This window comes from Ostrinia nubilalis, chromosome 27, assembly GCF_963855985.1.
Source record: "Ostrinia nubilalis chromosome 27, ilOstNubi1.1, whole genome shotgun sequence".
NCBI lineage: Eukaryota > Metazoa > Arthropoda > Insecta > Lepidoptera > Crambidae > Ostrinia > Ostrinia nubilalis.
The window spans coordinates 1,442,367-1,456,685 of record NC_087114.1 but is presented as its reverse complement, the minus strand read 5'-3'; the positions used below and the strand labels follow the sequence as shown (position 1 = coordinate 1,456,685).

The 14,319-nt window shown below is 38.1% G+C and overlaps 1 protein-coding gene across 1 annotated transcript in view; it reads left to right on the top strand.

The window, feature by feature from the left end:
* The window catches only part of LOC135084960 (uncharacterized), a 27,104-nt gene extending 12,785 nt beyond the window's left edge, over window positions 1-14,319 (top strand). The window contains exons 3-15 of the mRNA XM_063979716.1: window positions 1,337-2,195; window positions 2,561-2,774; window positions 3,391-3,835; window positions 4,204-5,011; window positions 5,440-5,672; window positions 5,995-6,400; window positions 6,757-6,805; window positions 6,869-6,974; window positions 9,371-9,478; window positions 9,909-10,019; window positions 10,430-10,581; window positions 11,891-11,974; window positions 13,233-14,319. Of these exons, the coding sequence (XP_063835786.1) occupies window positions 1,876-2,195; window positions 2,561-2,774; window positions 3,391-3,835; window positions 4,204-5,011; window positions 5,440-5,672; window positions 5,995-6,400; window positions 6,757-6,805; window positions 6,869-6,974; window positions 9,371-9,478; window positions 9,909-10,019; window positions 10,430-10,581; window positions 11,891-11,974; window positions 13,233-13,616 (3,420 nt within the window). The 5' untranslated portion in view covers window positions 1,337-1,875 and the 3' untranslated portion in view covers window positions 13,617-14,319. The remainder of the gene's footprint in view (window positions 1-1,336; window positions 2,196-2,560; window positions 2,775-3,390; window positions 3,836-4,203; window positions 5,012-5,439; window positions 5,673-5,994; window positions 6,401-6,756; window positions 6,806-6,868; window positions 6,975-9,370; window positions 9,479-9,908; window positions 10,020-10,429; window positions 10,582-11,890; window positions 11,975-13,232) is intronic.

Here is a 14,319-nt window from a genome sequence, read left to right as displayed (position 1 = left end):
TGTCCGTACTAACAAACATCCACCAAAAACAGTGTCACAATGATTGAGTTTTGAAAGGACGAGTGACTCACATAAGCTAACTCTTGTCTCTATATCGATGTATTTGCGGATTCTATATAAAACTTTGAGCCTATAAAAACAATTTTTCATTATTTCCAGTATGTGTCCTTCAAATAGTAGCCTTCCATCCATAAGTAAACCCAGATTGCGAGCTTGTACTACTTGTTCCAAACATGCACCCATCATAGAGACACGTGGACTTTTGGCAGAAACTGCCGCGATACCACTTTTGGAACCTAAGATTATATATTTTGATTTGTTTGGATTTAAAACTAAGTTGTGCCTATCGCTCCACAGGCTAACACGATTCAAATCTTCATTTAATTTAACTATAGCAGAGGAAGTTGATTCAGGTTTAAATGAGATGTATATCTGAAGATCATCGGCATATAGGTGATATTTACAGTCTATTATATTCTTAGTGATATCGGCAGTATATAATATAAAAAGCAACGGACCCAAAATAGACCCCTGGGGGACGCCGCGGATCATACTAGCAACTACTTGACTAGTTCTTGCCCGCAGCTTCGCCTGCGTGAAATTCAGTTTGTCGCAACAAAACTGATTAACATGACACTTATCATTGTAGTTAGGCCAATAAACTCAATATCGTTACAAATCATAGCCTATTTAATATGTTTTATAGTGTAAAACAGACAATAATAATACTGTGAAATATCGTCAAAATCCACTCAAACTTTTAAATTTTGTACATTATTAATAGGAAGAATGACGAAAAAGTGAAATCGACAGTAATAAATAGTATAAATTATTTAATTGATAGTAAATTAATTCGTGATACTTTTTATCGACGTCCTTTCCCGCCTAAAACGCGGAGCGAACTGAAGTTATCGGCCGAGTTGGACGACGAAAAATCGGCCAGTGTGCGCGCGTAGAGGAACGCCGTACTGGATCAAGCTATCGACCGATAGTTGGACGATACTTTAGTTGGAAGGCAGTTGGGAATCGCATTCAACTATTTAGTCGGCCAAATCGAATCAGCGTGGTGTGCGCACTCCCATACATGCCCATACTGATCAACTGCCCGACTAAACTATCGGCCGACGAAAAATCAATGGTGTGCGCCTACTCTAAACTTGGATATCTTTGTGGTTTTAATCACTGACAATTTTGGTACAGTCAGCGTCAAATAGTTTGTGTAAGTTGCAAAAAGTTTCCAACACATCCAATTGTAACAAAGACGTGTGACTTTTTGGCTGCTTGGGTGTCACAAAATGTTTGACGCTGAGTGTACAATTAAGTTTGAAAATTTCAGATTTCTACAAAAAACTTATACAAACCGATGCGCAAATTCGCAATTTGAAGAAAGGCGCCAACGAATACGCTCCTACGAATTACGAAAACAAATTCAACCCCGACAGATCCAAGAGGTCTCTACGAATTCGTAATCCTAAAGCTCTTCTTCGTTATAATGCCAAGAAAGAAGTTGACAATGTACAAACTGACAATGATTTACTGACAGACTATAATGGGCCTAGTCCAAATGTAGCAGAACTCAACAAATTCAATATCTTCTACCCTCCATACTCAAGTGTTAACGTATCTAACAAAAATAATAAATACAAAAGATTTGTCAATGGTTCAGACGAGCCTACAGGATTTGTCATCGAAAAGAAGCAAATATTAGTTCAATACAAACCTCATGACACCGAGAAGCAAAAGAAAGTACCTAAATGTTCCCACGCGCCAAAAGACTCCAAATCCCATGAAAAACAACTGAAGCATCCTTTCTACAAAAACAGCCAAAGACTCGACGAACTTCTAGATCAGTTTCTAGACAAAAGTCTACCAGAAATGATGGCTGACCCATTTGGGGTCGATGTCCTTTTTAAACATAAGAATAAGGATGTTAAAACGCATAAAACGAATGTTAAAATTGAAAATGAGAAGACTACTAAGAAAGCAATCTCGAAGTTTAAGTATAAAGATGAAAATAAGTTATTTGGGACTCATCGCGGAGATAGTAGAGCTGAAAATAATCGAGTAGGAGAGAAACGAGTTGGGGAGTTGGACAGAGAATTCTTCAATATGATTTCGAGTAAGAAAAAGGGAAAGACGTCAAGCTCGAGTGCTACTCCGAGCTATGACGTGATACTGAGTGTTTCTACCATTGTGTGAGTATATGGGCTCTTTCAAATTTGAAGTTTTGAACAGAAGTCATTCCCGCACATAAACTTTTTATTCCAACGCAGTTGTCTTAAAAATTTCCGTGTTCGGTCTTGCAACGGACGACTAACGCCCGCAAAACGCCCTAATAGAAGGGCTAGCTAGAAGATATCCTAGAACAATGGTCTTATTTTGGCCTCCTTTTCTAAAATGAAGAAAAGAAACCTTTTTAATACCACTTTTTTATATACATTATAACCTAATTTATATCAAATACTCAGCTCTACAATCCCTTGGATTTGTAAAATCTTTCTATAGTGCCAAGAATACTTGGTCGTTATGATTTTTTCCTACATTATGTCTTTCTACACAGAAATAATGGACAGCGTAAGATATCAAAACCAATGAACGTAATGGGGCACACGCCAAGTCTGCTGGAAAGAGTGCCTCACCTCAGGAAGCTGATGCAAGTTGAGGAGGAGGATGAGGAGGGACTTGGCTATGAGGACGTGAATGAGGTGCTCGCTGATGACAATGAAGGTCACGATGATACGGATAAGGGACAGGATAGGAAGAAGAGAATGGATGTTAGTAAAGATCGGATATTTTCTTCAGTTAAAGTGGCATTATGGCCTCCTCAATCTTTTTGGCTAGCGTGGGGAATGCAGGTCAAGTACAGCATTTGCCTCTGGTAAATTAGTTAGGGCTATGCTCCTGCAGTGGAGACTAAATTAATGATCTAATGATAAAAGCACTTACTAAAATCTTATAGTTTACATTCTGGATTATCATAGGTGCGTTTGCAATAATTATTTAGCGATAAGTAAGATAAGATAAGCTTTCAAGAGGAGAGCGTATCTTCACCTTAAAGGCCGGCAACGCACCTGTAACGCCCCTGGGTCTGCGGGTGTCTATGGGCGACGGTAATCACTTACCATCAGGTGATCCGTCTGCTCGTTTGCCTCCTGTCACATAAAAAAAAAGTATGTAGTCATAGACTTACAAAATTGTTGATGAATATTTACTTAAAATAGCTCAAGTTTTGTAGTTTGTCTCATAGTTTGAGGCAAAGTAGATTAGATAATCCCATCTTATGCTAAATTGCACCAACTTTACCTTAACCGTAACTATAACCATAACCGTTATAAAATTTGATAGATTTGCCAAAGTAAGATGGTGAAAGCCAGCCTTAATTATTAGTAGTTTCAGGATTACAAAGTAGAAGACTTCAAGGTCCCAAGCAACCCTTACAAATACAATCCACCTGGTGTCCACAACCCGAACTGGAAAGGCCCCATGCCTTTATACCCTGACGAGCTCTCTTCAATGATCAAACAAGCTGCCATGCAGAACGTCCAAAATTTCAACAAAATCTACCTCCCAGCTAATACTAAAGACGCGTCTTCTGAAGCGGACAATTCCGAGACTGAATTGAACGATATGGAGTACATTGAGAACTATTCGGATAATAAATTTGAGAATTTGGCAAGAATGGCGCAGGCGTACAGTGATTATGGGGTTTTGGAAGGTAGGAAGGAGCAATCGAGGAATGAGAAGGCAATGGATGGGAAGAATGCTGAGAGAAGAATCAAATTGTCGGTGAAAGGACGGTCGTTCAAAGACGCGCTGTTTGACCGATTCAAGAAAAGTTAGTCTGATAACAATCATTAAAATTTGTAACACTGTACAGACACGATTAGACGGATAGTCTCATCTCTGTATTACCCCTGAAGTCGATTAATAGCTGCTGCTTTTCTTAAAGTTTTCCAATTTAACTTCTTGTTCCCATAAAGCTCTTTTCTTTAACTTTTGGTAACAAAACAATGCTTATGTTCCTTATCTATTTAAGGGCTGATTTTTCAATCGTCGGATAATTTTTAATTGAAGAATAAACTTGTCATTATGACATATTTCTTGTACTGTAACTGTCAATGTGCCAAACTTATTCTTCAGACAAAAGATATCTGACGATTGAAAAATCAGCCCTAAATAAAATAATTTATCATAATATTTCAGGCAAAGTGTCAGAAGGTATCAGATTTGAAATACGCCCAACAACTCCGTCTAGAGAGGACAGTCCCATTGAGCTTATGAAAGTGTTAGAAAAGCACGTGAAAGTTACCAAAAACAAATACTTTCCGCCGTTCCATTCGACCACTTTGCCTTTAAATACTGATTATGCTTTATTCAGCGCAATACAGAAGCAACAAAGCCAAATGATGGCGAACGATGCAAGTACCAAGAAGGGAGAACAACCAAACGAATATCCAGACAACGCTGTAGTGTTTACACTAGCTAAAAGTGGCAGGAGATCCTTAAAATCTGTACCTGATGAGGAGAACTACAAGAGTAATGAAGAATTCGATGAAAATGAGAAAAGTTTGGAAGATAAACTGATTGTTAAAGGTATAAGTGGTCTTGGAGCGATTAAGGCCGATGATAAACCAAGCACTGATAAGAATACCAAAACTGCTGAAGAGCATCACCACCATCACCATAAGCATCATCATCACTCTGATCATAATCATCATAACATCAGTAATGTGAACGAAACTACAAGCAAATTGGAGATCATTGAAGACAAATCTTTGATTTTGAATGAAACAGACAGACTCAAAGAAAATGTAACAGCAAATAATGCAAGTGATAGTCATTCAAATGGCCTAGCAGTTATTCCCGATAACAACTTAATAGCAACTATTTTAAATCTAAATGCGCCAAGGAATAAGTCAGAAATGGATCTCAGTGACTTCTTTATGCTGATGTCTAACTGGTTCAGTGTCATGGCTGGATTGGACACTAGTTCTGAGACAAATGAACCTAAGTAAGTTTATTCATGTTTATGTATCAATGAAAAAGACATGATAAATGGTATTGTACACTTTGTCATCGATTACATTTCATAAATCATATTGTTTTGATATTTATTAGCTACACTGTCTTTATCATCATCATTATCATCATTTCAGCCACAGTACGTCTGCACTGTCTTTTATTAGTTTTCCATTATGGACTAAATACTACACACATTCTTACGTTTATTGTGTTTTAATTTTCCAAATTACTGTTTTAATGTAGGTATTTGTAATCCTTACCACTACAACACTTTGTAAAACCTTTTAAAATATCATTAAGTTTCAATCATTTAGTGGAATAGATTGATTAATAAAAATATGAAATTCTTTAGCCACACATCGTTTAAAAATAGACGTTGAATAGAAAATAATATGTAAATAAAGGCATTAATTTCAGATCAAATATAATCAAACTAATAACCAAATCAGATGCGAGTACAACACCAACGAGCAACGATTCTATCAACATTGAATTCCCCATGTACGACTCGGATATGATAGAAAATATAGGACATAGATCAAGGGTACTTATGGCCATAGAAGATAGTGATAAATCTACTGAGAATGCTGTCAGTGAAGTTAATACTAGCGTTATGAATGGGAAAGATGAAATAACCAGTGCTAGTCCAGGTAAGTAATAAATCGAAAGTTTTGGAGACGTATTCCACGAGCACCCGCCCAAATAGCACCTGGCCTATTCCTTAGAGCACCTATCGATGTAAAAATAAATTTAATTCCACGAATAGCACCCAGTTAAAAAAATTATAGGTGTTCTACTAAGTAGAAAAGGCCAGGTGCTATTATGGCGGGTGCTCAAAGTGGAATACGTCATTTTGGAAGCTAAATATCCAATTCCACAGCATTTCGACACAGATACCATTGGGTTTTTGTCGCTATCACGATTTTTTGACTTAATTGATGATTACAAGTTCGTTTTAAATTATTTTTACAGTGATCACGATCAATAAAGAAGACGTAAGTACAGCAACAGCTTTAACTTCTGCTACAGAAACCATAACTGCTATAGCGACTCAATCCCAACCAGCAGAAAAACTAATTATTACCAAAAACGAAGAAACTTTTGATAACAAAACTGTAGTCAAAAGAAACATACCTGAAGATAGCAATCTGATTTTCTGGAATGACATTTACGACGATGAATACGGAGTCAAAATGGAACCCATAGACAATACAGTCATAGACAAAAGGAACTCTAAAAATCTAAACTTTATGAAGAAATCAGGAGATTGGATACATGAGAAAGTAAAGAATATAGCGAACAATTTTCATGGGAAAGATAAATTTGAGAGCAAGTATAAAACGAAACAAAGGAGGGTGATGCGCAGAGCGAACTACAGGCAAGCAGTTTTCCTGTAATACAATTATTTGTCAGTTATTAGTGCCACAGAAGACATGCTATTTTTAGCATCGGAAATCAGCGATTAAGCTGCTTTTTCCCTGACTGCACCAGAAGGACCCTCCTTCTGGCGCAGTCAGAGAAATGTTTTTAGAATCTGAATTTAGCGAGCATACATTCCACGCCGCACACGTAAAAATGCCAAACGTGGCGATTGAGTCTCTTTTCTGACACACTGCAGCAACAACAGTCGCTAAAACATGCAATTCTAATGGCGCGTCCGAACACATGAAGTCGCAAAATCGCTATGCTGCATCGATACAGTTGCTCTTGTGTTAATTATATTACCATTTCCAGAAACGACATGTATACCAAATACAACAAAAGGGCAGCTAGATATGAAGAAGTAAGTATAGAATTAACCACAATTAATTCCTTTTTACAAATAAAAGAACAGTTCTCATTTTAGGCAGATGAAGATGAAAAAACTGGCAGTTTTGCACAACTGACAGTTAAGATGAAGGAGGTATGCAAGGAAGCCGCAAAAGCTGTGCAGCAGACCAAAAATGTTCAAGGTGAGATGTCAAAAAACGGGATAAATTCCTCATAGATGTTATGTCCATTCTAGTAGCCAACTTATTTGGCCAGCATGAAGAGTGTAGTGCAAGAAATGGATTTTTTCCTGGCGGCTTGGTGACTGGAATTGAACCGCCACCGGTGCAGACTGAGAAGATGGTGAATTGTCTGCACGTGAAAAAGAGGTTGTCCGGCTTGCAGAAATTTATAAAAGTTACCGTTCCTTGTATGAAATTAAAAAATGTAAATTTAATAAACAATTAACAATTGACACAATTTATTTTGTCTCGTAAGCTCGTATACAGTTGACAATTTCGATATTATAACTACTGTAATAGATAGTGCCAATCTCAAAGGATTCAGGGTCATTAATTAGGTTCGGTTTGGTGAATATTATTGCCACTACAAATTTCTTAAAACTCAGCTTAAATATTACAAGACTCTACTAGTTAAGATAACTGCGCGATGTCAGGTCGGAAAGACTCCTACTTGAAGGATGGAAAAGTGGGTACCTTGGAAGCCATGCGGTTATAAGCCGTTACCCTGAACGTTCCTCTCTTCTTCCGGGGTCCAACGGGTCTCGCACACTTTTTAGGCTACAAGCAGCGTCCTCCACGGCCTCAAGCGCGCAGTGCCAGATGAAGCTCTTGCATCTCCTCGACAGGAGAGCGTTCAAACTCTTGCAGAGACAGAGGTTTGATGACAAGGAGGAAATGCGAAGAGAACAGCAGTTTAGAAAGGAGAAATAATTTATATGAAATGATAAGAAATCAATATGAAATATCGAAATATCTAAAATGTAAAATGTCTATAAAATGTTTAAACTATGAAATGTTTAAACTATAAAATGTAAAATATAAAATCGTAAAATGTAAAATGTAAAATCCCGCATCTGAAACGAAAAATACGAGTGTCAGCATCACATGTGGAACGTGGCATTAGGTTATGAAAAAACCCGCAATCAGAAACAAATACTTACGAAGACTGCTCGCTAATTTGAACTTCACTCGCAGTCTTCAGCATCCCAGCCCTCATCCAACATAACGTTTAGGAAATTTCTGAAAGAAACGATCACATGAAATACCACTTACTGGAATACGAAAAATATTCATCACGAAAAAATAAATAAATTCTCCGACGGGAACTTACCTCATGTGTGTTATTTCTTTTTATTTATCAAGAAATTATCGTCGATGCATTTTGCATCACCCGATTTGAAATACAGGGAATTACATTCCCGAAAATAATAAAATTGCGGTTGCGCACGATCGACCAAAATTCCTAAGTCATTTGACAGCTGACAGTCGCGATTCCATTGACATCGCGAAACGTTTCGTTTCGCCGCTAAAAATAAATAAATATGTACTAACAAAACCTTGATGAAAACAATCACCAGAACACTGAAAATATTCTATTAAAAAAATAGAATAATCAAAACAAAAACACCAGGAAATGTTTCAATAAAATATATTTGAATTTACTGAGCAAAAAGCGCCATCTATTGCAAATTGATTCTAAATCACGCCAATAGATGTCGTTAGAGGTATCCAAAATCAGAATATCGAGTAAGAAATTTGCAGTTTGTGAAAAACTGCAAAACCGCAACGTTACAGTAGGCAATTTAAAGTCCTTCATTTGCGTTTAGTCAGTAGCGGCGTAAGGGGGGGGCGGTGGGGGCGGTCCGCCCCGGGTGCCAAGCATCAGGGGGTGACAAAAGTCGCGCAGATTAGTACTCACTGGCGCATCTGCATGGCAAGTCTGCGGTCCCCAAAATTCCGGGGGGGTTCCAGGGGGTGGGTGCCTTACTTATGACGAGGGGGGGGGGGGGGAATGATCGCCCCGGGTGCCAACCCATGCTACGCCGCCACTGCGTTTAGTAAATTAGAAAGGGTCATGCTCCTGCAGTGGAGACTAAATGGCACGAGGATGATGAGTAGTAGTCGCTTAAATTTCGCTTAAATCTTAACCTTTTGTTTTGTTACCTGTCATCCGCTTTGCATTGGAGGGAAGTTGAACCTTAGGCTGGTTTTAGAGTTGCGCTGACCGCACGCTGACGGTCGGCGCTGACAGTTCATTATGTATGTAATTGAAGGGAACGTTCCTGAGTGACGCTGATCGTTCGGCGCCGACGCTTCATACATTTCGGCTCTCAGCGCTGACGGTCAGCGTGCGTTAGCGTGATTCTAAAACCAGCCTTAACTTCCTCCTATGTCCTTCTGATTAATTTCGTTGCGGGTCCAATGACAGTACTTTCCCCCGGGACAAACTTGACCTTCACTGGTTGGGTTATTAGCGTTCAAGCTGTAGATCCTGGCTACATAGGAGTTGCAGCGGTGGGAACCAGAGGTGGGAATAGTCCCGTGTCATACTTAATAAATGATTAATTCCCACACAGTGCGTCAAGATGAGAAGGAAGATAGCATGACGACATCCCTGATGCAGCAGCTAGTGAGGCTCATGACGGACCTCATCGACTTCCAGGTGCAGCAGAAGACTTGTGTCAGTGAGTACAAACTTGTTATTAAAAAAAATGCATAAACTTATTACTAATCCGTGTTGACCTCCTTCTTGCTGTTCCTTACAAAGCCTTATAATTTAGATTGCTTGGAAGGGTTCAAGTCAGCTAAATAATAATGCTTTGTATCGTCCGCTGGGCTGTATTGTGTTAAACCCAGTCCGATTTCTAAATCGGACTAGCGATTCACGAATTTTAAATCGGCAGTCCAATGTATCAAACAGTGAGCTTGCTGTTTAGTGGAAAGTATGACTCATTCGACTTGTAGATTCTTGATGCAAGTCCCAAGTTTATGATTTTTATCCAAGTGTTGTTCGTTTTCCTAACTAGCTTGCTTGAAGCAACTTGATGGTCTATGTGAAAATGAAAATTCCGTTTTTTATCTTTGGACAATTTCCATTTCGGATTTTGGTTTTAGAACTACCTCCGGATCTGCAAGACTTCCTCGTGTGGCTGACCAACCCGAATTCAGATCAAGAAGTGGAGTTCAGGGATCAAAAAATGAGTTACCGTGAGGACAACAGCTATGGTAACTGAGCATTTACTTATTTAACTATCGTTCCTAAACCTTGAGTAGTCACATAATTAAGAAAGTTCTGACAGAGTAGAATAGGACCATCTTCGTTTTCCCGTGTGGAAGTCATTAGAAGCAATTAAGGGACAAAATATTCGAACATCAGGCCTCCCCAACCCGTCTGGCCAGCGTGGGGAGTGTAAGTCAAATCCTCCATTTTCCTCCGATAAATAAAAGGTTTAAATCCTGTAGTGGAGATGAAATTTTAATAAGACCTTTTCAAGCCGAGAGTGAATGATCATTTTCAGGGCACCTTTTGTGACATCCAAGACTGCATCTCATTTAACATCAGGTGCGATTGCGGTCCTGCCGTGTTCTGCATAAAAAATCCTGATGACGATGATGAGGATTCAACCCTTTTACAGAGAAGCCTTCAGACCAGATCCTGGACTTGATATCAACGCCATCTAGTGAGAAGGAGGAGATACATGGAGATAGCAGGTCGGAGTGTTTGGGCACGCTTCATGCTGTCCAGGATCTCATGCAGCAGTACGATGAGATGACTGACGAGGATAAGGTTGGTATCGACATTTAAAAATCGTCTGTTCCAGGTGGGAATGGAACCCTTTTGAAAAGAAAGAAAAAAAGAAAAACATTTTTTATTAAGTCCAAAATCCTTAGGTTTAGGATCCTTTTGGACGCTGGGCTGCTTTGACCACACAACTACAAAGATGTTGGTCAACTTACTGAAAATTGCTAATGTGAATTTGATCAATTTGCACCAGAGGCAGTCGATACTTTCCAATTTTAAACAGTGTCTATTAGTTATAATATTTATCTTAATAACTAGATTAAGATAAGGCTTCTTAAGGCATGTTTTCTGTCTTCTGTCAGATAAATTAAATAATATCTGGCAAAGTCATCGTTAACCTTTAACTACTGACGTGGGGGCCTCTCAGGCCTTGCAAAAGTCAAATTGTTGAATTTCTCTTCTCCCACGTGCACGACACCCCCGAATCTTTTAGTACCTTCGAGTTTCATTGCGCCGAGGCTGTCAACAACGGTACACGTGATTGCACGCGCAATTTCAGTAGGTAAATTAATTTTAAAGTTTCTTGTGGGCCTCTCAGGCCCCCACCTCAGTATTGGCGTAACTTTTTTTGTCTGTAGTTTTCATTTAGTTGTCGTCTTTTCTTGAAATAATTTGAAAAAATCTATAATATGGAGCCCACAGTACGTCGTCCGAGAGAAAGCGGTATCTCGGAAGTAAAAATAACCAGCATTTAACGAAAAATAGAAGAACAGTAGTTTTTGGCACGTATGCTAGGAAATGATAAGCCTGTACCTGTCTATCAAGATGAAACCACGTGCCATACATGTATTTTGAAGATTCAAATGAAATTTACATTTTAAAAACATGTATGGCTTCATTCACTGAGCAAAGCAAGTTTATCCAGACTGTGTTTAATTCGCACTGTTTGATGTGTGTAATTTTTTTCCCCCTATTTCATATTAGGATTACTGATATATCATTAGTTAAAAAGACTATTGAAAATTAAGATTCTAAGTTGATTTGATAACTTTATGAATATTTTTCATGATAACTTTGTGAATCATGATTTCATGAGATTTTTGCCAAAAATGCTACATGTTTTCTAAATATTGAAATAATACGTACTTATTAACAAATAATTTGCATAAAAATCGTTTTATTGTATTTAAATATAACCACTATTAATAATTATTAAGCATAAAACCCTAAAAAGATTATATATTTTTAAATATAGCACACATATGTACGGGCCTCTCAGGCCCCCACGTCAGTGTTTACGTGAAATTAAATCCACCTCAGTAGCTGAAGGTTAATAGTAATTTATCTCTTTCAGAGCAAAATGACTGGAATCAGGGACTACTTGCAGAATCAACTACAGTTTCTTCATAAACAGCTCGCTACTTTTAATGATTACAAGGTAATTATGTTCTTTTAATTTTCTATGTAATAATTTTTCACAATCTTAACACGTTGAGTGCGAAACCAGGTCTATAGACCTTGTGTACGTCTCGCGTACCGTGCGGCTAAGAAAATTATAGTCTTCCTTGTCGTGCGAAAGGCATAACTTCAATTGGGTCCGGTGTAGGAAAGTGATGAAAATATATCTATGATGTATTCTTAAAATAGAATCCAATGATGTACCTACCTTAATACCAGGTTTTTAGACCTGGTACCGCACGGAAGTAATAAAATGTCTTCACAATGCGAAACCAGGTCGAAGCACCTTGTACCCTGCGCACCTGGTACCGCACCCCACGCTAGCTTCGTGCAGCCAGTGTTGCCTCGCAGTCGTAAGAAACGCACATGTCGACATGGCGTCAAGAGAAACAAACAAAATCAAAACTGCAAATTGATTATAATTTAATTTGCTACACGATTGCTAATTTAAATAATGTTTTTCGTGACAAACATTTGAAGTTGTAACTAAATGTTATTAAATAATATGTTTTCTTTATATTTATATATTTATGCACGTATGTCTTATTTGTAAAATATTTAGACTAAATTATTAAAACATCTTTGCTTGTTACTTTTTTAAATGTTTATTAAAACTTAATTTAAACTATCGATATTTGTATTTCACATCCCTAGAATACCCACCAGACTTCCCTACTTCAGTGCGGCACAGGGTGCATAAGCCTTGTATTTTGAATATAGCTATAATTTTTATACTAAACAAGTTATTCACGAACGCCTTCAGGTGTATGTCAATAAATGTATTATTATTAATATTCAAAGAAAAAAACCACAATATCTATTAACATGAAGCCAAAAATAAAATTAATATATCTTAAATATTACAAGGTCTTTAAGCCTTGTGCCGCCACAATGTAAGTTTTAATACTAGGTTTACTGACCTTGTACCGAAGGAATGAAAAGTATTAGAAAGTTACTGCCGCAGCAAAGGTGTTAAAGCTTGTCATTTACGAAACAAACATTACTATGAGGTCTCACAGTGCGCGTGGACGCACGAACCAATCACGAGAGCTCTATTCAACGCTGTGCATTCGATTTGCTGCTTCACTTATGCAAGCATCGTTTCTGAATACGGGCGTTACTCTTTGACTGTTTTCTCAAATTTTGATGTTTTAGTTCAATGCAGTGTTTAAATAGCTTATTTCAATACTCTTTCAACACTGTATATCCCATACATAAGTGACTAATTTATATTTCAGATGACAAACATATTCGAAGACCAAAACCCGTCTTACCGCTTTAGAAGAGAAGTACCAAAACAGAACTGCAGACGCAGAAGTAACCAAATCAAAAGCAGACGAAATAGAAACAGATTCAAGAGGAAATTCCTGAAGAATTTTGGCAAAAAACACACTAGAACTACAGCTAGTATCTACGATGGATTCGCCATGACAGAGGTTAATAAATTCACAAAAGATGACAAATATGGGGCAGAAAAAGATGGTAAAGATGTTAAAAGGAATCTCAAGGATGTTTATTATAAGGCCCTGAATGATGCGAAGAAATCTACCACTTTTAAAACGGCGAGCAAAGATGAAATGGAGGGGTTCGATCATGCTCAAATTGTTAGAATGGATAACTAAATATTGGAAGCTAGCGTACAGCACAGCACAAATTGAGGCATACACAGCAGTAAGACACTTAACGCATGACAAATGATTCAAATGTCGATTATAATCCCACGATTCTGAAACGTCAAGTGGCAAAAATCTAGAAACTAAACCCAGCATTAGGTACATATTGTAAAGCCCTCACACTCACTGCGGGTTCCAGTCGCACAGTCGCGACAGCAATATAATTACGCGCGAGCGATAAGGATGGGCAGCTTGGGGTCAATGGACGAAATTCTACGTGCTCACAGACCAGACTATAGTTAGCTACAATATCTACATCTTGCTTAAGCAAGCGAGACAGAGCGAACTCCTCCTTTGTTCTTCTGTTTAATTTCATTACGGGTCCAACGACAGTTCAACTTTCCCTCGGGACAAACTTGACCTTCACTGGTTGGGTTGTTGGCGGTCAAGCTGTAGATCCTGGCTACACAGGAGTTGCAGCGGTGGGAACGAGAGGTGGGAATAGTCCCGTAGCGAAGGGACTTACTAAGTTATGTACTATGCCTGTAATTTAGACATTTTTTACTTGTTAAAAATTTTCAAATAGTCCTTGTTCTCTTGCGTCTCTCTCAGCAATGTCCAAGTATATTTTTGTACGCAATTTAAAGAATAATTTTAGATCTTTGTATTTATAGGTTTTACGTGAGGTTGAATAAAGTAATTATGGATCATA